Source organism: Culex pipiens, chromosome 3, assembly GCF_016801865.2.
Source record: "Culex pipiens pallens isolate TS chromosome 3, TS_CPP_V2, whole genome shotgun sequence".
NCBI lineage: Eukaryota > Metazoa > Arthropoda > Insecta > Diptera > Culicidae > Culex > Culex pipiens.
Genome location: NC_068939.1, coordinates 149,127,252 through 149,155,032, shown reverse-complemented (window position 1 = coordinate 149,155,032; position 27,781 = coordinate 149,127,252). Strand labels below are relative to the sequence as shown.

General features: G+C 36.6%; 2 protein-coding genes across 2 annotated transcripts in view; both read left to right on the top strand.

Annotated features, from left to right (window-relative positions):
- Nucleotides 1–27,781, top strand: part of LOC120432169 (protein archease-like) — a 140,285-nt gene that overhangs the window by 80,755 nt on the left and 31,749 nt on the right. The window lies entirely within an intron of this gene.
- Nucleotides 1–27,781, top strand: part of LOC120432165 (hemicentin-2) — a 786,150-nt gene that overhangs the window by 746,371 nt on the left and 11,998 nt on the right. The window contains exons 15-16 of the mRNA XM_052710374.1: nt 5,907–6,197; nt 6,783–6,910. Of these exons, the coding sequence (XP_052566334.1) occupies nt 5,907–6,197; nt 6,783–6,910 (419 nt within the window). The remainder of the gene's footprint in view (nt 1–5,906; nt 6,198–6,782; nt 6,911–27,781) is intronic.

The window sequence follows — 27,781 nt, the reverse complement described above, 5'->3', positions numbered from 1 at the left end:
TGACAGACTTGGTTTTTCAGTCTCGTAAATATTTTTACCGGAAAGCTCGTCCAATTTCCCATAAGTTTGCCTTTGACAGCATTTCAATTGGATGTAAGGGCTTACAGATATAATCTTAATTGCATTGCTAATAACTGAAAATAGAATATTTTTTTCAGTGTGGTAGAAACTAGGATAGTAAATTTGCTTACGTAAATATAAAAACGATATAAATCAAAAAGCTGTCATGATATCATGGTTGGAAGTTTGATTTGTTTTATGCAACTTTGCTAATGTTTTTTTTTTTAATGTCATTTTTGCAGGGTCAACTTTTCCTAAGCTTTTGAAGAATTTTTCCAATATTTTATGTATGCAGTAATTTTTGTAATGTCCCAGACTATGCATTTTCTTACAATTTAAATTATAATGGTATCATTCTATAGTAGAAAATGTGAAAAACAAGCAAAAAGTTTAAAAGCATGAAAAAATAAAAGGCAAAAGGTAATGATAGATGGTTGTTTTATAAGCCTATCAGAAACTATCAGAAACATACTTAAACTAAACATGATAATTGCAAATAAAAATATTAAAAATGAAACAAGAAAAACATAAAACAAAAAAAAAATTCGAGAAAAATTAAAATCCTCGAAAAAAAATTTGAGCATTCGAGGGAGCAATCAATCTTGTGATATTGGAGAAAGTCACCTATTATTATTAAAAAAATGCGAATATCTCTGCTAGAAATTGAACAAGATCAGTTTTTTTGTACTAACTTAGCTTAGAAAATGTGTTAAAATTTGTTGATTTTGTATGGCAGAGGATTTGAAAAATAATAATGGTAATAAAAAATCCTCTTTACTAAATTTTATGCTGGAATTTCAATCCTCGCTTTTTGACGTTCCGAGTTGAAACGCGTTTTAATGTTTGACCTTTAATAAACAAAAATTAGAGCACGCAATGTAAACAATCACAAACACGTTTTGTTTGACTAAATGTACGAAGTTTTTCCGGTTTTTGTTGAATATCTCAGGATGTCGAATTTTGGGGATCTGTGAAGGTCAAAAGATGAGGCACTGGAAGCTGCACAAAATGGCGTCTTCAACTCAACTCAATTAAGCCTAAAATCGACGCGCGACAAGATATCACGCTCACGACGAAATGCGATTCAGGTTTGACATTTCAAATAGTTTTTGAACTTAAATCATCTGTAGATCGTTGAATCGTAATCAATCTATTACAATCCATCACGAAATTGGTTCAGCTAAACATGAGATATTGCCTTCCCCATCTAAATTTTAATCGAAATACTCTGCGTCCTGTTCGAAATATCGATTTCGAACTGTCCCTGCTCAAAACAACAAAATAAGTGCAGTCTCAGCCAATGTACCGTGCCTTCTCTCGCCCCAAAAGTGGGTCGTTCGCTATCTGGCGCTTTTCTCGATAAATCAATCCAGCGCTGGCCGCGTTCTAGGATTTATCGACAGTGTTCCAACGGCGAGGACTATGGTCCAAGTACGTACACTCGATGGCTTGTTTTACGGGGACCAACAACGTTCCCCGCGGTCAAAATGCTGCTGTAATCTGGATTGCTTCATCTGCTGACGATGGTGAATAGTTTGTCCAGCAAAAGAGAAGTATCAAGAGTTTAACCAACAATCCGAACTGTTTCATTTATCAGTGATGAGACGTGGTGAGAAACGAAAATCTCTCTCGATCTGTCAAGGATCATCAACGAGTAAACGATGTTTCGCTGTTATTTCTTTTAGCATCACCAACTGGAAATTATTTACAAACATTGGTCTTATACCTTGAAATCAACTCTTGATCCTGTAATCTGATAATTTGCAAAAATGTGACTCCTGTTCCTCACAATCAAGGGTAGAATGGCATAACATGGAAGGTGTTGCTACAGCCTTTTCACGATAACTGTGACCAGGGATTCCTGGCTACAGCCACCGGCAAACGAAACCAGTTCCAGCAAAACTTGGAGCTCAACTCCACTTTATCCTGGTACAAAGCTCGAGAGCTGTAGTATAAATCGAGTGGAGCGCACAGTAGTCATAAGTTCAAATATTTGCTTGATAAATTTAGAAATATGCTAAAGTAGCAATTGCACCGGATGTGACTCTTGGTTTCAGTGTGCCAGTGGTCGTGAGTACATATATGTATTTGGCCAACTGGCAACACTTCCGCCCGAAGGGGGGAGGGCTTCCGTCGTGTACGGGATCGTTGTGTGCTTAGCCATAATAGTGATTAAGCTTCGATTACACTTTGAATTGGAAGCGAGTGGAACAAGTGGAACTGGATTTCAGTTGGCATCGGAAAACAGAGCGAGAATACTCTTTCAATTATCTAATTTTTTTTTTCTTGGAGAAATTAGCCAATGCAAATTTATTAATTCCTTTAATTTTCTCGATGAACAAAACTTTTTTTCTCGAACGAAATAAACTGCAGAGTGGTCCATTTGTCTGTGTCATAAGCGTATATCCACAGCTTCTGGGCGCACTGACGACGATGGCCAGTAAGACCAGGACCAGGAACCATGCACACTTTTGAATTATTACTTTGTAATGCACTGCTTTGTTGACTTGCAAAGTGGTCATTGGGCCAGCGTACCGCCGAGAAGACATCTGGATTCTGAAAAATAGCTCTACATAATCCTGTGCAGCCCAAATTTGTACAGATGAAACGATTGTTAAAATCATTGAATATTTTTTTAATATTTTTTTTTTTGAGCTTCAACGAGGTCACTTCAACTATACTCAGAAAAAATATTCCTTTCATTTAACCGTGCAATCAAAATTAAACGTTTCCATCGCGAAACTCGGTACAAGGCACCACGAAGCAATAATCCCTGCAATAATATTAATTGCCTCCCCGACAGCACGATGAGATCGATACATCAGCAATCAACATTGTTGCAATTTAATTAATCGTTCGAACATCAAGAGTTAGGGTGCTTTTGGAAAAGATATATTTATTAAATCAAGTTAGAGAAATTATGAAAAAATAAAACAATTTCCCATTACCTAAAATCAGTAAAATGAAAACATATGTCATATGCAGCAGAGGCATCGATCACCCTAGCGTAGATGTACATTCAATTAAAATGGTATGCAAATAAATTATATTATCGAATCGATACGATTATTACCAATAATGCACAGTGCATTTACACGCTGGGATGACACGAGAGTGGCAATTTATTACAGTATGCTTTCCGTTTGAAATTGGCTCGTGTTCAAGATACTCGGCATTTTTGGATGCTGAATTTTAAAATCGACACATCTCTTTTTTACCAGCAGCTCAAAGATTTACTTAGTTGTTGAATTTGAGTTGGATAAAAATTCAAAACAAAATTCCCCAATATTTAGAATAAACCATTCTCCTGAATGTACTGAAATTTAATTGAAAAAAGAAAACAAAAACAAAAACAAAAACAAAAACAAAAACAAAAACAAAAACAAAAACAAAAACAAAAACAAAAACAAAAACAAAAACAAAAACAAAAACAAAAACAAAAACAAAAACAAAAACAAAAACAAAAACAAAAACAAAAACAAAAACAAAAACAAAAACAAAAACAAAAACAAAAACAAAAACAAAAACAAAAACAAAAACAAAAACAAAAACAAAAACAAAAACAAAAACAAAAACAAAAACAAAAACAAAAACAAAAACAAAAACAAACAACAGACAACAGACAACAGACAACAGACAACAGACAACAGACAACAGACAACAGACAACAGACAACAGACAACAGACAACAGACAACAGACAACAGACAACAGACAACAGACAACAGACAACAGACAACAGACAACAGACAACAGACAACAGACAACAGACAACAGACAACAGACAACAGACAACAGACAACAGACAACAGACAACAGACAACAGACAACAGACAACAGACAACAGACAACAGACAACAGACAACAGACAACAGACAACAGACAACAGACAAACAGACAACAGACAACAGACAACAGACAACAGACAACAGACAACAGACAACAGACAACAGACAACAGACAACAGACAACAGACAACAGACAACAGACAACAGACAACAGACAACAGACAACAGACAACAGACAACAGACAACAGACAACAGACAACAGACAACAGACAACAGACAACGGGCAACATAAACATTGATTTTTTTTATAAAATAGTTCCAAAGTTTCTTAACCAATTTTGGAAAGCGAACAAGAACAAGAACAAGAACAAGAACAAGAACAAGAACAAGAACAAGAACAAGAACAAGAACAAGAACAAGAACAAGAACAAGAACAAGAACAAGAACAAGAACAAGAACAAGAACAAGAACAAGAACAAGAACAAGAACAAGAACAAGAACAAGAACAAGAACAAGAACAAGAACAAGAACAAGAACAAGAACAAGAACAAGAACAAGAACAAGAACAAGAACAAGAACAAGAACAAGAACAAGAACAAGAACAAGAACAAGAACAAGAACAAGAACAAGAACAAGAACAAGAACAAGAACAAGAACAAGAACAAGAACAAGAACAAGAACAAGAACAAGAACAAGAACAAGAACAAGAACAAGAACAAAAGCGTTCGCGTGGTTTATGGATTGTTCCTTAGTACGAAAAGCAAAATATTTGAGAATTAGCTACTATCGTGTGGGTGGTTATGTTACAGACCTGACCAGAATGACAAAAAAACATTGTTGGAAAGTTAAAATTACGTTTATAAAAAATCTTAATTGTCTGGATTGTGACCGATTCCGAAAAATGTCATGCAATGCACAGCATTTGCAGACTTTTCTCTAGTAGGAAAACCTCACAAAATAAGTGGTCATAAAATACTTTAAAATTAGTTGGGAAAAACAAAAGATATTCGCAAAATTTTTCTTGAACCATGAAAAAATAAAACAAATCAGAAAAAAGGGCAAGTTTCCCCACAAGAGCAATTCCCTACCAAAACTGGAAATGGATTTTATTTGTATTTTTTTATTTGGCTCAAACTTTGGTGGGGCCTTCCCTATGACCAAAGAAGCTATTTTGTGTCATTGGTTCACCCATAGAAGTCTCCATACAATTTTGGCAGCTGTCCATACAAAAATGGTACGTAAATATTCAAACAGCTGTAACTTTTGAGTGAATTTTCTGATCAATTTGGTGTCTTCGGCAAAATTGTAGGTATTGTTGAGGACTTTTGAGAAAAATAGGTGCACGGAAAAAAAATTGCCGATTTTTTTTATTAACTTTTTTTCACAAAAACTCAATTTCCCTTATTTTTTGCAAATCATGATTTTCGAGATTTTTTATATGTTTTAGGGGACAAAAATCCGCAACTTTTGAGCCATAGAGAAGCATGGTCAAAAAATCTGCCGTCGAGTTATGATTTTCTGAAAAAATAGTGATATTTTTAAAAAAATCGAAATTTCATACAAAACAAAATTTGGCCTTATTTTTTTATGTAAATTTGAATTTGCAATCGAAAAGTGCTTTCGAGATTTTTTGATAAAGGGCTCCGTTTTCAGGATACAGACACCGAAAGTTTGATTTTAGCGAAATATTTACAGTTTTTGGTTTTTTTTTTTTTGAATAGTGACCATGAGTGACCATTTCTAAAAATATTTTTTTTGAAAGTTCAGAAAATTTGCTATAAAATTGTTTAAGAGACATTGAAAAGATACAGATTTTTGAATTTTCGTACATCATTTTTGTATGGACAGCTGCCAAATTTGTATGGAAAATTATATGGACAAAATGGCTTCTTTGGGCATACCGAAGTTTAAGCCTGATTAAAAAATACAAAGAAAAATCTAATGACCGAAATCTGAGAGAATTGCTCAAAACAAGAATTTTAAGAAAAAAATGGGCAAGTTTTCTCACCATTTCAAAATGTCTAAAACTGTCAAACTTTTTCCCTCCCCCCACCACAGGTCCCCACGGCGAGTTCGAGCTGTCGCCGATCCTGTCGATCGGGATCTTCATCGCCATCCTGACGGTGATAATCTGCATCATCATCGCCGTCGCGGCCGCGTTCAAGCTGCGGGCCAGCCAGACGACGGCCACCAAGGCGGGCCACCACCACGGTGCGAACGGGGGCGGCGGCGGCGTCCTCGGCAAGCGGCCCGGTAATCTGCCAATTAAGGAGAAAATCTCGTTACCGCTGAGCCAGTCGGAGGACATGTACGACGAGAAAAACCCGGACGTGGTGCCCACGAACGAAGGTAAGCTCGGCAGCCAGCCAGCAGCTTCCGGCCGGAGAAGGCCAATGCATATTGATCAGCTTCCGTTGCTTCTTTGCGCAACCCTGCGGGTGTAATCTCGTTCATTAAGCCGTTAGGAAGTGAAGGTTCTTTTTAGCATACAGTCTAGGCCATAGTCGGTTGGAATCCGGCGAAAAGTCAGCCAATTAAGGATTCTCGCAGCGATTATGCCTTTGCTTGTGCGAACTACCTTTTTCGCAGTCGAGTTCTTAGCGTTAGGTTCAGTATTATGGACACTTTAGCGATAAAATATGTTTCTATTGGGATCTTTTCAAATTATCTGGTTTATTAACGACTTTATTGCACAGATTGTCAAAACTTTGTCTGAGAGCAATATCAAAGCAAATTTTGTCTGCTTCAAATCATTCTACCCCCACTGATCATCAAAGCTTCCGGCCAAAGTTGTAAAACCCTCGCAAAATTCAATTAATTTACAATTTTTAGCGTTCTGTTTAGGTTCACCGGTCCAGATAAGAAAAGCACCATTTCCACCTACCCACATGAAACCCAAAGCTAACGCCGTTCGTTTTTCCGTACATTTTCCAGATCCCGACTACAAATTGATATCGGCAAATCAAACCCCAACGGCGCTGCATAATTCACTATGCAACAGCAAACACGACATTATTGGAAGGACGATACTGGACGATAGCCGGAAAACGTACCTCACCGGGGTAGGTCCATTTCATTAGCCATCAACATACATGAAATGTGGGTTGTACACACACACACACCAAACTCTCATTACTAACTTCAGTAACATTTACGGAACTCTGCACCGCTGAATTTTTCAGCATCAATTTGATAACTCCATGCAAACCATACAGGAAAATTTTCAGTCGTGCAAATTTAGTAAATAGTAACTGGAAACGTACTCCAGAATTTGGTGTGTATCTACTACGCTCAAATTTCGATAGGAATGCATCAACTAGCTTCAGCAATCGATCCCGATCCACTTGACATCACAAATGGGCTCCATCACGCTTTGCTACGAGAGATAGAGATGGAAATTGGGTGGAACATTACAGCATCGCCGTTAATGGAGATAACATGGGGGTCATTTCGCACCAAGTGGCACATCACTCGAAATTGACTTTCTCTTATTAAGCTCAAATTAAGTGAAGCTATCGATACTATTCAAACATGTAAAAATTCAGATTTTGAACCATATTGGACCACCCCTTCTTTTTTGGCACCGCCTCAAAGTTTTGGGAATTTCTTCATTTAAAAAAAAAACTTCTGTTTTCAAATGGCCTTATCTTGGAAGGAAAAAAATAATAGAGCAAAACTCGACTGCTATTTTGAAAGGAAATTGGACGTTGAATTCCTTCAAAACTAGCTGTTGAGTTTTGCTCTTTCAGTTTTTGTTTCCAAGGAATGTCCATTCGAAAAGAGAGGTTCATTGAAAAAAAAATGACGAAAGTCGCAAGCCTTTGAGGCGGTGCCAAAAAAAAGGGTGGTCCAATTTGGTACAAAATCGGGATTCTTACATGTGTTGATAGTACACAGCTAAAAAAGAAGTAATCCAGCTGCGTGTGAAAGGCCTGGGTGTAAAATAAATATTGCATTTTTTTTAATGCAATTTAATGTAATTTTACACACTGAAATATGTAGCCCATCAGTATGGGAAACCTACTTGACCGAAATGTCAAGCTCATATATGCGTTTATCCTTACAGCTTTTCATTGGTCTGATGGCCGAGTGGGCTAAGGCGCCAGTCCTTACTGTTGGTGCTGGGTTTGAATCCCGTCGGATGCAACTTTTTTTTTGTGTTTGCAAAAATTGTACATGCAGTGTGTAATATTAAGTGTTTATTTTGACGAAGGTGATGTGGGTCGATTTCGGCGAAATTACCCATGGGGAATCTATTTATTTAGTCAGTTCCATTTGGAGTTTCGTTAGTCGATTCTGGGACAAATCGTACTTTTTTGGAAGCCCAGCCCTCTAAAAACGACATTTATCATTTTTTTTTTAATTTTACCTCGTACTTCGAAGGTAACCTTTAGTATTTTCATATTTATACGGTCAGTTTAAAAAAAAAATCTTGTTTTCACATGTACTGCTGTAACTTTTACAATTGTCATTTAAATTGTAAAAAAATGCGCTTAGGTTTAGTCTGGGATATTACAAACATTACTGCATACTTAATCCACATCAAGCACAGTGGGGAAAATTACGTTCTTAGATATTTTTAACTGTACCGGGCAGCAATCGTCTGAGAATATTGAATTGACCATTGTAGCACTCTTGTGAAGCATGGTACAAACCCGTAATGCTATGCTATTTAATCTACTTAAAATAAAGGAAATGTTAGCGAAAAACCACAGCCAATGTAGACACCTGAAAAAATATCATTTTCAAAAACGTTGGCACACATAAAACAACTCAAACATTCAAAACATTTTTTTTTTAAATTTCATGAGTTTTTTCTTTCCAATGTGAAATTTTTCCCCAGCTTACATGAAATCGTACCCCTCTTCGATTTTCGTGAAACTTTGTCCTGAGGGGTAACTTTTGTCCCTGATCACGAATGCGAGCTTCATTTTTCGATATATTTCGTAACGGGGGCGGTACGACTTCTTCCAATTTTGAACATTCCAAAATAGACGTGTCTTCTTAATAATTAGCATCCTGAAATGGTGATGGTTTGGAATTTTGGTGTCGACAAAAATGGTTTCAAAACTTGTCTTTTTTTTGTAACTCGACTGTAAATTTTTTTGGGACATGTCATTTTAACCCTCTACAACCCATTTTTTTATTCGAAAGATTTTATTTTTCCTGTGTTTAGGAGGTCATTTTGAGCAACTTTTGTTATACGAAAAACTTTACTTCTCTTGTTCTATATTTATCTTAATTTATTTTTAGTATTTTAATTTGCATTTATTTTGTTTAGTATATGTTTGTTTTAGATAGTATTTTAGGGTGTTTCAGCCAAACAAAAAAGTTCTCAGATAACGGCAAACCGAGGTTCCCCTTGTAGAGGATACCCATAGGGACTCTCATGCCAAATATCAGCCCATTTGGTTTAGAATTGGCCTGTCCCCAGCGGTTTAAAGTTTACATGGAAATTACTATGGGATTTTTGTGCTTTTCGTTCAATCGTTCCTACAGGTCTGGGGACAACATGGATTCACTCGGAATAAAGACAGGTGTGTAGGGGATGGTCCAATGAACACATTCCAGAAGGAATTAGGGTTGTCCGTTCTGTCCCCAAGGTGCGCATTGGATCGACGTCCGGTGTCTCGAAAACCAACGATTCATCCTTCAAAAGCATCGCATTTCCTTAGTATGCTATGACGGCTAGCTGAAAACCACGACGCCCCATACAACACGTGCCAGAGCAAACACTAAAGTTTGGCTCAGAAACTTTCTGTAAAGTAATAAAACTATAATTATTGATGTTCCTGTAAGGATTTCGACTCTACCAAATAACGTAGCATGATGATTTTGTAATAATAATGCAATCGATGCCTCTCCACGTGTTCACCGTCTGATATGGGGCGTCGTGGTTTTCTCTTAGCCGTCATAGCATACTAAGGAAATGCGATGCTTTTGAAGGATGAATCGTTGGTTTTTCGAGACACCGGACGTCGATCCAATGCGCACCTTGGGGACAGAACGGACAACCCTAATTCCTTCTGGAATGTGTTCATTGGACCATCCCCTACACACCTGTCTTTATTCCGAGTGAATCCATGTTGTCCCCAGACCTGTAGGAACGATTGAACGAAAAGCACAAAAATCCCATAGTAATTTCCATGTAAACTTTAAACCGCTGGGGACAGGCCAATTCTAAACCAAATGGGCTGATATTTGGCATGAGAGTCCCTATGGGTATCCTCTACAAGGGGAACCTCGGTTTGCCGTAATCTGAGAACTTTTTTGTTTGGCTGAAACACCCTATAGTATTTGCACAGAGAACAGATGTATATCATTGAACAAACATCATTGAAAAACGTGTGTAAAAATTAAAAAAAAACGCTGAAAAGAGCTAGGGTGTGCACCATCCGCCTAGATAGCGCCACTTCCAAAATCATGATGGCCTACAGTAGCAGAAAGTTGGACCATCTAATCACCGCCTAAAACATTCCGTACGAACGACATCAGCCCAATGTCTGTCCTTTATCAGAGGGTTGCAATTTTACGCGCCAAAGAAGGTAAACAAAACAAAATCGGACATAACATGTGTAAACTACAGGACTATTTTAAATTGTAGCTTGAAAAATCATTTTTGAATGAATTTTCTATTATGTTTTCGTTAATGTTAATGCATTTTTGCATTATTTTTAGTCAACTGGAATTATACAGAAGTGAATTTTATATTTAAACGAGGTAAACATTTATTTTCTTTCGACATTATTGAGCCTTTTTCATTGTTATTGCCGCCAAGCGTATCCTGCACACTCTAATTTTTTTGATGCAAAATTGTATGCAAAGCATTTTTTTAGTGCAACAGTGTTAACACACAAGCTAGAGACTAGATGTACATCTATTCTCTGTGGTATTTGGCTTACTCTACCACCTTTTACCTAACTAGATTTTTCATGTTTTTACAGAGGCATTTTTAATTTTTTGCTTGTTTTTCACATTTCCTAATATAAAACGATACCATAATCATTTAAATTGCAAAAAGCTTAGAGTCATAGTCTGGCACACTACAAAATTACTGCATACTTATTTTCACATAATATAAATTAAATGTCAGTAAGAAACACAGTAAAATTTTGTTTTTAAATAACAAAATTTCAAAATTGAGCTTCTTCTTGCACACGAGATATGTCTTGCTTGAGAGTCTTCACCTCAAATTTCAGCCAATTTGGTGCATCCAACCTATCGTGGCACCCGTAAATCTACTCGATGTTTCAAGAAAAACTCTCAGAAAGTTTGACAGTCCGCTTTGTGCATAGCGAAACTTTAAGCATAAGTTGTCTGTTACTCACTTTGATCACGAAATATCTTAATGAATCTTTCAGGTGTAAATGGAAATCATCTTCATAGTAGACTGGATAAATTTTCTAAAATATTAATTTGGAGATTTTTTACAAGTATGTAAACCCTTAATGTACTTTCCGAAACTGTAATAACCCAGAAGAATCATTTTTTTTTCATTTAGAACACAATTTTTAATTTTAAAATTTCGTGTTTTTTGTAACTTTAAAGAGTTATTTTTTAGAGTGTAACAATGTTCTACAAAGCTGTAAAACAGAAAATCTTGAAAAATGCTATATGTATAAAGTGATTTGCTTTTAATCATCACGAGTTATCGCGATTACATAAAAAAAATGTTTTAAAAAAGTTGATTGTCGTCGGTCATGACCGTGGAAGGTCAACCGCGACAGACACGAACGACGAAACAAAGAGTAACAAAAAAAGTAACTTAGCGAAAAAATTTTTTTCGCAATCGCGTTATGATTTTTGGGAAAGGTAAATAGCATTTATTGATATTGTAAATGTGGATTTGTATAGTTTTTGCCACAATCTTGATTATTCTAAAGATAGGCGAGACTTAAAACATGTATTTTTAGTTAAATTTCCAGCAATCTCTGTTGTATTGTATTGTAAAAACAGTGGTGACAACTGTTTTTAGCCGGTGCATTTTGCCCCGTTGCTGTAGTGCATTTTGCTCCAAGATTCTTTCACAGAAATGCTGTTATGGTTGACAAATTACAGTGCTCCCTTAGGGGGTGCATATGACCCCTCCCCCCCCCCCCCTTACAACTTATTTTCATGAAAAAGTAAATTATCGTTTTCTGTCATCAACACAACGAGGCGTAAGGAAGTTTTCACTAGTTTTCACAAGTCACTGTTGTTTCTATAAAGATTCATCAAAGATTTTATTATTTCTATGATTTTGCTTCGATTTTAATACGTTGTATTTTTTTTAACTCGGACAAAAATCATACTTGCACAATGATGATCTTTTTCAAAAGGCACTTATTGGTATTCAAAGGAGAAAAACTTCCATCAATCTTATCATAAACCCAATATTGAGATTAAGACTGATTGACTTAACAAACAATCCCGAAACAACATTGATTATACTGCCATTCAGAGAAAATTCACTCAAAAGTCAAATGTCAGTCCTGTTGCAGCAGCACTCCATTCAACGACTCCATACTAGACCAGTATGTTGTCCGCCAACGCAATGAGAGAGTCCATTCGAGCTCATTCCTGGCCCAGCCCCATTCATATGCATCATCATTATCGTATAACGGAACGACCCCTCGGGAGAGTCCTTCAAATAGAACGCACCAGCCAAGGCCGGAGCCTCATCTTTATGCAGAACTGATTACAGCATAAAAATACCAACCATTTGTGCATGCGTGCGTGCCCCCTCCTTCCCCTTGAATACATGTTGTTAAGGGGTAAGAGCCATTATATTTACGCACTGGTAGAATCAGACCAGTACAGAGTACACTGCACACATACTGGCACTATAGATGGTGGGGGAAGTCATTACGGACGATGATCTGCTCAAAAATACTGGCCTTTTGAAATGCAACAGCATCATCACGAACCAATGGACCATGCTTACCATTACGCAGACTACTCTTTTTTCTTTTTTTCCTCCCTGGAGGATGCTCATTTGTCTGAGTTGCAAATGCACTTCATTTTCAAATCGAAAAAATAGGCCATGCAGGTGCAACAAGCACGAGTGTGCTTTTAGAGTTGAGGGCTCTCTGGAACTAGTGTTAAAGTACCTACTTCAGTGTGTAGCTTGTTGGGAAATAGTACTAAGTAGTACTACTTAGTATTTCCAACCGTTTGAGGATTTTTTCAAATAAGGTGACTTTTTATCTAAAGAAAGTCCGTTGCTAAATACCTTCAATTGATTTTTTTTGGACATCACATAAAAACTGTTTTGGAACAAACATTTAGAGCTCCACTGGCCGTCCACTACCTTCATCAAACACTAGCTTTCCCGCGCTTAAACCTATGTCCGAAAACGTGCCTCAAAATTTCGAGCTCGGCTTATGCCGGCGGCAGTTTTGTGTTTGCTCAGCCACATATTACCGGCACTATTATGCTCCGGTTCGTAATCTTGCGAAAATCTTCCGCTCAAATATTTACCCGTTTTCCCACAGCCTGTCCGTGTTCGTGTGTGTTTGTAGGAAATTGTACTCTTTCAACACCAACTTCCACCGTTCAACACGGGTCCTTAAAAAAGAGCTGATATCAAACCCAAAGTCCGCAGAACGGGAATGTTTGTGTGCTCAAGACCTGAATATCGAGAGCATGTGTGTGAGTGTTTGTGTTAAAATGTGTTCAGGACACTTCATTTTTCCCCTGTCATAAGCAACTATTTTTACGATACGGGCCTCAGCACAACAGAAGAAGCTTTTCACACAAAAAAAAACGAGAAGTAAAAAAAATCTTGCTTTCCTTCCGCACTTTCCACTTACACTTCTGTGTGTGACCAAAGAAGGGGTGAGGGGAAGTGTGTGGGTGTGGAAAATGGGGTCATCAGTGATATGATTGCTGTGTGGTTTATCCCCACATACACACACACATGTTCAGCACTGCACTGATTGCAGGAAACTGCAGCGTGGCTTGGGCGGGTTTGTCACTTTCTGTCCCAAAGCGACTGGACTTTTTTTTATATATTTTGCTTTCAGAGTTGGAGGAAAAGTTGGATTCCGAGATGGAAAGAGATTTATTTCGGTTGAAATTTTCGGAACGACTTGCTTGCTGTGAAGAGCTAAACTTATGGAATTTTTCGTCTTCTTCCATTTCTAGCCAAATTGAAACCAAATGTTTAGAACATTTGCTTTCATTTTAAACAATCTAGAAAAAATGATTTAAAAGTAGCACATTTCATCAAATCATTTTAAATTCAAAAAAAACTTTAATAAACCATACACCCTACTAGGCGAATCAATCGATGGTGTTTTATTTCACCTTCAGTGATATAAAACGAACGAGATGAATGCGGGGTCAGTGGAAATGAGGGAAACTATATACACACGCTGGAAGCTTTCCACCATATCAGTGACATTTTATCGCGTCCTTTTCGCCTCGTTGGCCATTCACTTCTTAATCTAGCTTTTCCGCGTCACCCCAGTTTATCCCCTCTTTTTTTGCGCTAACTGTGCCTTTTTCCACATGTTGGCAACTGAAAAGTGATCAATTTTTGATGCTTTTTTTAAAAAGTACATTCACACAGAAAAATATTTTGAAGAATCAGCCTCTACGAGGTTTGATTTAACAAAAATTTTGTTGAATATAATCAACGCCGATTTTGCGTTGAAACAAACCTTGATTTTCTCAATTCCATATTTTTTTGTTTTATTTGTTCAAAAATGATGTATGAAAATTACACTGAAAAAAATGATACACGGTAAAACAAAATTGGTGATTTTTTATTTAACTTTTTGTCACTAAAACTTGATTTGCAAAAAAACACTATTTTTTTAATATGTTTTAGAGGACATCAAATGCCAACTTTTCAGAAATTTCCAGGTTGTGCAAAAAATCTTTGAGCGAGTTATGAATTTTTGAATCAATACAAACATTCAATATTACGCCCATTTAAAATGTTAGTCTTGGTTTCAAAAATGTTAAAATATTTTTTTCGAAAAGATCGGAAAATTTCAGGAATGTTTCATATTTTAATATTGAAAATCGGACCATTAGCTGCTGAGATATCGACATTAGAAAATGGTGTGTTGTTTGGGTGAGACTTAGAAAACATCAATTTTCCTGTTTTTAAACCTCTGCATGGCAATGTCTCAGCAACTAAGGGTCGTATCAACAAATTTCAAAAAACTAAATATAGAGAATTTTCTCAGCTTTTCAAAAATATTTTTTTTTAAAGTGGGCAAACTTGTGCACTAATTTCAAAAAATTAAAAACTGCAATTAATTTCAAAAAAGTCACCTAAAATGGATTTAACTTGAAAACGGTGCACTTTATCAAAATTTTACTAAAGTACTTTTTGATTGCAAATTCAATTTTACATCGAAAAATGATTTTGAAAAATTTGTGCGACCAATTTTTCGATTTTTTGAAAAAAATCAGTATTGATTCAAAAATGCTTAACTCGCTCAAAGATTATTTGCACAACCTGAGAATTTCTGAAAAGTTGGCATTTGATGTCCTCTAAAACATATCAAAAAATAAAAAAAATAAAAATAGTGTTTTTTTTGCAAATCAAGTTTTAGTGACAAAAAATTAAATAAAAAATCACCAAATTTTTTTACCGTGTATCATTTTTTTCAGTGTGGTCCATATCCATAACTACAACTTTGCCGAAGACACCAAATCGATCAAAAAATTCCTTCAAAAGATACAGATTTTTGAATTTTCATACATCATTTTTGTATGGCCAGCTGCCAAATTTGTGTGGAAATTTCTATGGACAAACTAATGATGCAAAATGGCTTTTTTGGGCATACCGAAGGCACCAAAAAAGTTTCAGTCGGATTAAAAATACAAAAAACATCGAATGACCGAAATCTGAGAGAACTGCTCAGTTGTCCTAATCCAGATTTGCATTTTTATGGTCTTGAGGCTTATTGAGCCGACTCGGTCCAAACCAGGTTCCAGCACCGAAAAAGACCTGATAAAAATAAGTTTATGAATAAAAAAAAGTATACTTGATACAGACATTTCCAGAAAACATGCAGACTCTCATTTGAAGCAAAATTGCAACCGTGCAATTTCGCATCTGGTGCGACTCTCGCACGTAAACAAAAAGACTCGGCCTTTTGAGGTTATGCAAAAAATCACCCTTTTTTGTATCTACAAAAAACCTTTTTTATTGCATAAGTTTTAAAAAACTTCACTAAACGAAATAATTTTGAATAGGGTCTTATAGGACCCCAGAGCGTGACCGCTAAAAATGTCGATATCTCAGCAACTAATAGTCCGATTTACATTGTTCAAATATGAAACATTCGTGAAATTGTTGGATCTTTTCGAAAAAAATATTTTCAAAATTTTTAAATCAAGACTAACATATCAAAAGGGCGTAATATTGAATGTTTGGTCTATTTGAAAATCTAAGAGGTGTATAAAGGAAGTTCAATTTTCGAGTGATTTTATAGCCTTTCCTCAGTGAGGAAGGGAAAAAGGATACTTGATCAAAAACTCGCATCACCCATGAATAATAGCTCAGTAAAAAAGGGGTTTGAAAATGTAAAATACGTTGTTAATCATTTTAAAAAAAATTTAATAAAATAAAGTAAAAAATCGTAATAATAAATGATAACTAACACCAGAATTTTTCTTGGTTAAAGATTATTTTGATATCTTCTTTTTCATTACTTTCCCAATAATTTTCTCTGGGAAAAAAGTTTATTTCTATAAGTTGTTATCATCTTCTAAGCAGGTTTTTTTTCTGTAAACTGGATTTAACAAAATATTTTTAAGTGTTTGAGAATTCGTTAGAACACGAACAAATCTCTTTAAAATTATTTTTGCAATTCCGTCGTGAAATTACTTACTTTTCTTATCATTCTCGAGCGACAAAACGGCCTAATTTTATCTACCAAAAATAACAGAATGCAAAATAAATACCTTTCAATACCAGTGCTGAAAAGTTCTGCATTTCAGCACTGAAATAGGTTTTTCAGCTGTTTTTTTTTTTGTTTTGAACGGTGATTTATCTTATCACATGGATGTTTGACATACAATTCCATTCAAAAAGCGTTTTTCAGAATTGGAAAAAAAAGTTAGCAACTCGTTGCAAATCTTTATTTTTCAGCTCTCGTCGTTTTTATCCAACTTGATAAACCTCGTTCGATAAATGTGAGCAATTCTCTACCAAAACCGGAAATGGATTTTATTTGTATTTTTTTATTTGGTTCAAACTTTGTGGGGGCCTTCCCTATGACCAAATAAGCTATTTTGTGCCATTGGTTCACCCATACAAGTCTCCATACAAAAAAAAACGTAAAAAAAACCAGCCCCTAGCCCTTCTTCGATTTGCGCGATATTTAATCGTAAGGGGTAACTTTTTTCCCCGTTCATGAATCTGAACTCCATTTTTCAATATCGCGTGACGAAGGGGCGGTTCGACCCCTTCCGTTTTTGAACATTTGAACAACAACAAAACATAGTTTCAAAAATCTTCCCTCTTTTTTTACTGTAAAAACAATTGGGACGTGTCATTTAATGGGAAATTTAATATACTTTTCGAATCTGCAATAACCCAGAAGGGTATTTTTTTCATATGGAATAAGAATTTTTAATTTTGAAATTTCGTGTTTTTTCTTACTTTCTTTTTTTTCTTACAAAACCTATAAGAAATCTCAAAATAGGAAAATTTGATAGGGTTTTGGGAAATTTTCCCTAAGAAGATGTAAATAGTTACAATTCTCCATGGTAAATTGATTAAAATTCCATACTAACTTCAGATCAAAACTGTAGCAACTAAACCTTAACCAATTGAGCTCAAATATTCAGGCTAGCTTCTGGGGTCATAGTACTTAAAAATTCCGGTTGATGCGGTCGAAATTAAACACTTTTGTCTTTTTCATGCATATATCCGTGAACCACGCTGATGTTCAAACTACTACGAATAATTTTCGATTCTAGATACAAAACCTGCCCCATCGCGAAAGAGAAACTTTTTGCTTTAAATTAAAATTCCTCGTGTTGTAAAAACCCCACATCATTTGAACTTTCATCATCTCGCAACAAACAAAAATCAACCCTATTTTCTACACTATAGGGGATCAACTTTTTTGGCGCTACTCGTTCACGGCGCAATTCGAACGCTGACGCACCGCGTTTTTCGCCACGTAATTGTTCTAATGCAAATACTTTTTCCCTCGAGAGAAAGTTATGCGAATGCCGTCCAACGTTCGTTCTCGCGTAACGACCCACATATCGTCGTGATTGTGCTATCTTGTCGCACGTGATTGTTTTTGCCAAAATGAGTTAAGAACGCCATTTTGCGTAGCTCACAACCCGAGCAGACGGAAATAACTTGGGAAGGTCAGTTTTTGATATTGTGAGAAGATCGAAATATGTTATTGGGATGATCGGATTAGTTGTTAAAATAACAAAAATCAATAACAAAGATTTGTTCGAAGAATAACTTAAACTGTTATTATGTTGTTATTGCAATAACAAATCAATAACACAGAAGGAATCATGAAGGAATAACAAGATTAGTTATTTTGTGCGGAGAGGTGGAGCAGCATAATAACAAAAAATGTTATTGAACTGGTATGTCTCCATAACAAAAAAAGTTATTGTTTTGGTTTATTTGTAATTTGCAAATAAACCTGCAGTTGCCATAACTCCTCTGTACTAGTCAGGGCTGCAGAGTCGGGTACCTCCAAGCGACTTTGAATCCATACTTTGAAGACAACTCCGACTCTGGATGCAGGATATGACGTCAACAACGACTTCAGCTCTCCAAAAATACCCGACTTCACAGATTCCGACTCCAAGTAAAAGTTGCTGAAAATTTGCTGAATCCGTTGCAGTCTCCGAGGTCTCACTCCAGCTCGAACTTTAACGTCAGCTCCGACTTCCTGGCTCTGTGAAAATAATAACAGTTTTTGTTATTCACATTTCAAAAATTCTCAATAAATAAATCAATTCCGTTAGGGAATATCACTAAATTAAATAAAAATTAACTCTCAACAGTTAATTTAATCGGATTAATTTTAGCCCCATTTCATGGAGAAATAAATGACCCCGATGAAATTGGTCAAAATTATTTCATAGTTCAAGCCAATTTTAGTAAAATCCCTTAGGGGGTCTATCAAATAATTAAAAAAATCAACTTTCAAAATTTCAACTTTTTAGAATAATTTTAGCTTAAGGACCCCATTTCATGACCAAAATAATGACCCCAACGAAATTGGTCAAAATTATCCCATAGTTCTAACCATTTTAAACAAAGTCCTGTAGGGGGTCTATCAAATAATTAAAAAAATCAACTTTCAAAATTTCAACTTTTTAGAATAATTTTAGCTTAAGGACCCCATTTCATGGCCAAAATAATGACCCCAACGAAATTGGTCAAAATTATCCCATAGTTCTAACCATTTTAAACAAAGTCCTTTAAGGGGTGGTGGGGTGGTGGGGTGGTGGGTGGGTGGTGGGGGGGGGGGGGTGGGGTGGTGTGGGGGGGGGGTGGGGGGTGGTGGTGGGTGGGGGGGGGGGGGGGGTGGGGGTGTGGGGGGTGGGGGGGTGGGGGGTGTGGGGTGGGGGGGGGGTGGGGGGGGTGTGGGGGTTGGGGTGGGGGGTGGGTTGGGGTGGGTGGGGGGGTGGTGGGGTGGGGGGGTGGGGTGGTGGGGTGGGGGGGTGGGGGGGGGTGGGGGTGGGGTGGGGGGTGGTGGGGGTGGGGGGGGGTGGGGGGTGGGGGGGGGTGGGGGGGGTGGGGGTGGTGGGGGGGGGTGGTGGGGTGGTGGGGGGTGGGGGTGGGTGGGTGGGGGGGGGGTGGGGGTGGGGGTGGGTGGGGGTGGGTGGGGTGGGGGTGGGGTGGGTGGGGGGTGGGGGTGGGGTGTTATATCAAATAATTAAAAAAATCAACTTTCAAAATTTCAACTTTGTAGAATAATTTTAGCTTAAGGACCCCATTTCATGGCCAAAATAATGACCCCAACGATATTGGTCAAAATTATCCCATAGTTCTAACCATTTTAAAAACAAAGTCCTGTAGGGGTATATCAAATAATTAAAAAAATCAACTTTCAAAATTTCAACTTTGTAGAATAATTTTAGCTTAAGGACCCCATTTCATGGCCAAAATAATGACCCCAACGAAATTGGTCAAAATTATCCCATAGTTCTAACCATTTTAAACAAAGTCCTGTAGGGGGTATATCAAATAATTAAAAAATCAACTTTCAAAATTTCAACTTTTTAGAATAATTTTAGCTTAAGGACCCCATTTCATGGCCAAAATAATGACCCCAACGAAATTGGTCAAAATTATCCCATAGTTCTAACCATTTTAAACAAAGTCCTGTAGGGGGTATATCAAATAATTAAAAAAAACAACTTTCAAAATTTCAACTTTTTAGAATAATTTTAGCTTAAGGACCCCATTTCATGACCAAAATAATGACCCCGACGAAATTGGTCAAACTTATCCCATAGTTCTAGCCAATTTTAGCAAAGTCCCTTAGGGGGTATATCAAATAATTAAAAAATCAACTTTCAAAATTTCAACTTTTTAGAATAATTTTAGCTTAAGGACCCCATTTCATGGCCAAAATAATGACCCCGACGAAATTGGTCAAAATTATCCCATAGTTCTAGCCAATTTTAGCAAATTCCTTTAGGGGGTATATCAAATAATTAAAAAAATCAACTTTAAAAATTTCAACTTTTTGAATAATTTTAGCATAAGGACCCCATTTCATGACCAAAATAATGACCCCGACGAAATTGGTCAAAATTATCCCAAAGATCTAAACATATTTAACAAAAGAAAAAATAATAACAGATTGTGTTATGGACACTTAGAAACTTTTCCATCTGTGCGATTTATGGTAATTTTATTTCTAAGTCAGTATACCGAACGAATAACAAATTTTGTTATTAGGAGAGTTTTTGAAATGTATAACATTTCCTCTTATTAGCGTGTTATTAAATATTTTCAATATAATATCACTTCAATACCAAATTTTGTTATTTTATCAGAAACTGTTATTATTTTTTCTTCTTGAAGTTGAACTTCAGGATAAAATAATAACACTTTTTGTTATTTTAACAGGATTTGTTATTGAAATATTATTAATTTTGTTATTACCGTCTGCCCGGGAATGCCTCTCCTTTTGACCTTCACAGAAACTAATTCGATTTCAATCCTGACATAATTCAACAAAAAACCGAAAAAAAACTCCATGCATTGTTGTCACTCTTCATATCAAGCAAAACATTGTAATAGGGCCGAAGTCGAAATGTAAACAAAGAGTCTAAACACAGCAAAAAAAGAAGTAATCCAGCTGCGTGTAAAAGGTCTGGGTGTAAAATAAATTTTGCATCATTTTATGAAAAAAAAAATATTTTATGAAATTCTATGTAATATTACACCCTGAAATATGTAGCCCATCAGTATGGGAAACCTTCTTGACCGAAATGTCAAGCTTATATATGCATTTATCCTTTCTGATGGCCGAGCGGGCTAAGGCGCCAGTCCTTACAGTTGGTGCTGGGTTTAAATCCCGTCGGTTCCAACTTTTTTTTTGTGTTTACAAAAAAATGTACATGCAGTGTGTAATATTCAGTGTCTTTTTTGACGAAGGTGATGTGCATGCTTTTGCATGCGATTTTCCCATCGGATTTTTTGCTGTGAACATAAACTGCCGTGAGCAGGATAGACTCTTTGTTTACATTTTGGCTTCGGCCCTATTACAATGTTTTGCTTGATATAAATGACAATCTGATCGTGCTATCTTGATTCACCCTGAAAATTGCTGTAGGTGCGAAAACTGGCCAAAGGGATTTCAGGTCGGAACGCGTTTGACACACGTAAATTCCCGACTACCGTAAATATTTTTATTGTAACTCGGGACATCAGCAACCAAACTTCGGGACAATGCACAGAATGGTCAACCAAACAAAACGAGTTTTTTATCTGTTGTTGTTGTTTGTTTACACACGTGTTTTACACGTGTTGCGTCGGAACGTCAAAAAGCGACGTGCGGCAAGATAGCACGACAACGTCGTTATGATGACTGACGTGTGAGTACTGTTTGTGTTAAACTCTGTCCCAAATTTGTGGATTTGTCATGCTGCATATTGAAATTGTAAATATTCCGCTATTTCAAATTTTCTGTGGAGTTCTGCCACTCCAACAAGCCCGAGTTTGTTTCAACATTCATATGAGATTTGCACATCTAGAACGCCAAAGCCAAGCCGTTTGTCTTTTGCTTCAAAAAAAAGAACACTTTCCCGGCTACAACACACGCTCCAAGGGACACCACTTTCTCGAGGACGCTGGACGATTCTCGCCCCGTAGGGCACATGATGCTGTGCATACATATTACACATTTTCAAGTGGAAAGTCAATATGCTGGAAATGGATTCTACCGTTTGCGGATTGCTGGGGCCAGTTGTTTGTCCATCAGGTTTGTTGCAACTCTGTGCCGATTGGTGGTCCATGTTTTCGAGGGCACTCATCGGCACCCCTCCACCCTATGGAGATTGCGAATCTTGGGATAAAACCACCCATCCGTCACACTGCACTGCTGCAGTTTGGGACCGAATGGAACCGGCTGGTGCGCTCAGTCGAGCAAATTCCAGTTCTAGTTCAACGGATGCAGATGCACCTCCCGCCAACACGAGTTTCGGAACATTCAAGCTGAACGACCCTTGTCTAAAGTGGTGCGAAATCGTCCCATGATTTGCAATTCGTTATGCAGCGGAGATTGCGGCGGACACTGCCGGCCGATCGAATGGTGTTGACTTTGGAGGATTATCCGAAAGAAATTGGAACAGCAAACTGTGCTTATTTGACTTGACCGTGTTTGGAGTGCTCACAAAGTGCGGCATTTTCCTCTAGTTTGGACCCCAAAATTTACAGAACCAACCAGATTTGTCAAAAAAATTAAAAATTAAGTTTTTTGGGGTCCAGCTTTTACCAGGTTCTTTTGAACTATTATTTGTAGAAATTTTAAGTATTTTTCAGATCGATTAAAGCTAAAAAAGACATCCTCATAAAAAAAACAAAAAATAAAGAAGAAATCGTGAAAACTAGCAAAACAAAGTCTCTCCAAATGACGCAAAGATTTAATAAAAAGGTATGGCACTATGTTACAGACATGACCAGTACGACAAGGAATATTGTTACGTAATAAACATACTAATAGTCCATTTAGATGAGCTGTAATATTTAAAATAAGGCCAATTCTGTCGAAATACCAATTTCCACTTTTCAAAACCCTGTGGTCCAACTCCAATGGTTCTGGAAATGTTCCTCGTCTGAACTTGTTTTTTTAATTTCGTACGCTTCAAAAATCAACCAGAAATTCCAAACAACCCGTGCCATTTCGTAAAAGATTCAGCCATCGTGATTAGCATCGTTACCCAGACGAATTCTTTCCCGTCTGCCCGTGATGAGTGCCAAACCCATGCTCTCGAGAGTTCGGAACACTTTTCCCGCCACTCGGGCACTCTATCAACCCCCGAAAGCGAAGAGCAATTTCGCTGATCCCGGACCGTGGCCGGATATCGTTTGGATTAGCAAGCAAATTAGCTCCGTCGGACTACGGACCCTCGCCCCGGTTGGGCTACACACAGACAGCCACGTGGGTGATGATGGCCTCGTGGGCTGTGGCAAAAGCATATAGAGGAATCATTCCCGTGGCCAAACAGTATTAGGGGCAATTGGGGTTCACATATAAAAAATTTTTTTTTTAAATTAAACTACATTGTCTGCAAATTCTGGTAAATTTCCTCTAATTTCGTTAAAAAAAAACTCTGTCCCCTGAAACTGAATGACCCCCCTACCCATCAGGATATGCTCACTTTCGCGCCAAGTCATCGAAGGCTAAGCTAGAAAGTGGCATCATCGAGAGAGGGGATTTTCAAGCCCCATATCCGTCGTCGTTACGGATCAGGCCGGAAGGTAGACCACCGCACACACACCCACTCAGGGCTGTACGGTCGATGTGGTCCAGCGAGAGATGGAAATTTGTTCCGGATGGTTTTTCGGAATCAATTAGGAATCGATCAACGTGGTTTGGCGAAAGTTACTGGTTCTAAAGGTTGTTGTTGGAATAGGTTTTACGAAAATACGTTTTTATCGATGATCATCGGAATGGAGCATTTCCATTCGAGCAGTTTTTGCTTTTTTCTACAATGTATTTCTTATGGAGCGAACTGTCAAAAACTGCTCGACTGCGGGTGCTCCATTAGGTTTTACACCGTGACGTCATTTGACAGCTCGTGTGCACTGTTTACATGGTCTTCGTCGATTGTCGACGAATTTCCCCGAACAAAATCGACGACCGCATCGAACTGTGCTAAGTCCATGTAAACAGTGCACTCCTTTCTAACCTCCAAATCGAGTCGGCGTAAAACCTAATAGAGTTATCTACGTGCGCATGTATTGCGTGTACGTACACGAAAAAGATTGAGGTTAAATTTTGTACCGGCCAGCAAAACAAATGGCGTACTAGTGTGCGTGAGATCGGGCTTAGATAACTCTATTGATTTTATTTTTTGTTCACACACACTTAGATTTTTTTACCGAATTCGGTAAAGTTTACCGAATTTTCAACTGCTGAACAGTTCGGCAAAATGAAAAGTACCGAATTCGGTAAAAAAAACTCACCAAAATTCGGTAGTGAAGTTCATTATTGTTAATCGTATAACCGATTTTCGGTAAAATTTTCAGGGTGGCCACTCAAGTCGGGAAATCGGGAAAGTCGGGAAAAAGTCGGGAATTCGCCAAAATTCGCAAAAAATCGGGAAAAAATCGGGAATTTGTCATTTTTGCCTTTCTTACAAAAGAAAGGTTTAAGGTTTGCTTTTGGGAAAACGCTTTTCTCAGAAATCTTTAAAAAAACGTGCACGGCGAGGAATCGTCCCAGGAAAAAATCCTATTACCAAATTGAAGGTTTAGATGCGCTCTTTCGATTGAATTTTGGCCCGAAACCCGGAACTCAAAGTCTGATTTTTGAGAGCTCTTTTTCTGAAATACTTGAGCGATGTCTGTATCCGCTCCTAAAAATTTGTGTCTTCCATCATTGGAAAACCGCTCGTAAAACCCACAATTTTTATAAGTCAGATTTGTAGCCGTGGGGTCGGTCCATTGGAAAACATGCGCCATAAACTGCTTGGGCCCAAAATTTGAAGCTTTTCCAAAATGTATTTCCAGAGATATAGCCATATTAGTGTTTTTCGTCTTATTTTTACCCTATTTTTTCCCATTAAATTTTTGGTTTTATACAGAATCATATACTGAACATCAAATTCAAAGTCCCGGCTCGTTCTCGCTCGAAAGATCGTCAAGTCGAAGCATAAACGCCAGCACATTAACGCTTGCGAAAATGTTCTTTCTGGCTTTTCATAATAGATCGACAAAGTGCAATAGCGATACATATTTTTTTAAGTTAATCATAGACTAAAATTAAAGACTGAGTAACCTTTATTTTTTTCCAATAATGTCAATCCAATATGATTTTCTTAATTAAATTTAAATATCTTGCGACCCATAATGCACCTCTGAAATTTAAAAAAATGGCCTTTGAGGTTTAGCCTAAAAATATTTGAAGCTTTAGGTCAAATTCTCACTGGGTGGTATCATTTTGTTTCTGAAAAATTAATTGCACCAATATATTTGTCGGAGTTTCATCATTTTGTAAGAAAGGCTCTATTTCACCTCTGGTGATATTAAATCGGGTTTTTTGCCAAAAAGTCGGGAAAAAACGAGAAATTCCAAGCATACTTATTTGAAAATTATTTTCTAACTCTTGAATAATTTTGTCATATTTTGTACAATTTTCAAATTAAATTCACAATTTTTTTCTTAAGTAACTTATTTTCAATTTAAGGTTTCTTTCACTGTTTCAATTTATTTAAGAATGAAAAGGCCATTTAAGACATTCAAAATCCTAATAAATATCAAATGCATTCAACACAGAATTCCATAATATTTTTTTAAAGAATCAACCGGTTTTTACCAATTTTTGTTTATAAAACAAAATTTATTTATCAAACAAACTTAACTAATAACAACAACAAAGTTAATCAAAAACTAATAGAACCTAATTTTAACGATTATGGCCAGCGTAAAGTTATGATTCTGTTTTAATATTGATTGAATATTTGAAAAAAGATTCCAACTAGAGTTTGGCAATGGTTTTTTTGGTGGAAAAAATTCATTAAGTCATTTCAAATATTTTTTTCCCAAAGGTTTGTCTTCAGTCTTCAGTTTTTGGAAAAAATAAATATCGAATAAAATCGAATCGTTATTCGTTCTGAATGAAAAAAATTGAAAAACTTTATCACGTTTTGTAACATGAAAAAAATATTGAAAAAGCAAAAAAAAGTAATTTTGATTTAAATTATTGCGAATGTATAGCATTTGTCTCTTCGAACATTTCGCATAAAGTATGTTGTAAAACATGGAATCTTATAAAACTGAATTTTTCAATGAAAAAAAATAGAAGGGAACTTAAAAAATAATATACGAATTCCTAGATATTTTTCAAAATTCTTTGAAATAATGTAATCATGTTTTAAGCGTTCTTTGATTTTAAATAAAATAAAATTAAGAAGAAAATGTTATATTCAATAATCTTTAACTTTTTGTTTTTGAAGTATCAAAAACTATACGTTTTTCGGTTTTAAAAATTTACATTGAAATTATAAGTGTTTTTAAGCTTTCAGTTATTTTTAAAAGACTATTATTTGTTTATGTTTCTACCCTGAATCAAAATAATGAGTGCTTCCATTTTAAAAGTATTTTTTAGGAGTTTGTTGTTGAGTTTCTTTTTCTACAAAAATTGTAAATAGTTAGATTTTTTTTGATTTGATAAAAAAAAAATTTACTTTGGTTGCTATTAACTTTTTTTACAAAGAGTTTTTTGTTAGAAATCATTATTTAGATAAGAAATGCCTATTTTTTGAGTTTATGGAAAAGTCGGTTAAAAAGTCGGGAATTTGAAAATGGGATTTGAGTGGTCACCCTTTAATTTTGTTCATTTTGACAGATGGTTTACCGAACTGAACTTTACCGATTTTTCAACTACCGAATTCGGTAAAAAAAATCTAAGTGTGCATGTTAAGCCAAACAATTTGCAAGGATTTATGACTATAGCATGCATGAAATCCCCTCTAAATTTCTAATTTTGCTGGCAATAAGGCTGGTACAAATTTAATTTAAAGTGTATTCAAAGGATTTTCAAATCAACACAAACATGCTGAAAATGTTTCTAAACGCAGTGAAATGCATTTTAAATTGATTTCAGCTGATTGAAATTTTTAGGTTTTTAGAAATATTTTTTTGCCCCCCCCCCCCCCCCCCCTGATTTTTTGGGTGAACTGTGAAGGGGGGGATGAGAAAAACTTTGAATTAAGTTTGTACCAGCCTAAATGATAGTTATATATATTCTTAGACCAGATCTTAGTTAGACAAATTTGGTTCCAAATTGAAAATTGTTTTTGTTTTAGGGGTATAAGTACAAACAACACCCCAAACCTAGCCTGCTCCGGTAGAATCGCTGTTCGGTGGTTGGACTCGCAATCCAAATTCTACAAACGCTGAAAAACTCAGAAGTATTTTGCTTTAAACTCGAGATATCTCAGTTTTCAACTGGAGTTTTCAAGGGAAAAGTGTAAGGGACCACCCTGACGAAATTCCATATAATATATGCCCGCTGAATTCGAATCTGCCCTCAGAATTGAGCCAAAGGGTAAAATTGACAATTTCTAATCCTAGAAACCAAAGAAATGCGTCGAACCTGGTGACGCCCGGGCGACGGCATTTGCTCGAGCTTAGGATTTATTTATTTATAAATGTGGCCTGTACAAAACTCGAGAGTGCTCAAACTGTTATTGCGCGTCTTGCCGAAAAAGACACGCGGCTTCAAGTCCCATACTGCGCGATTTTTTTATCTTCTTCTTCGAAT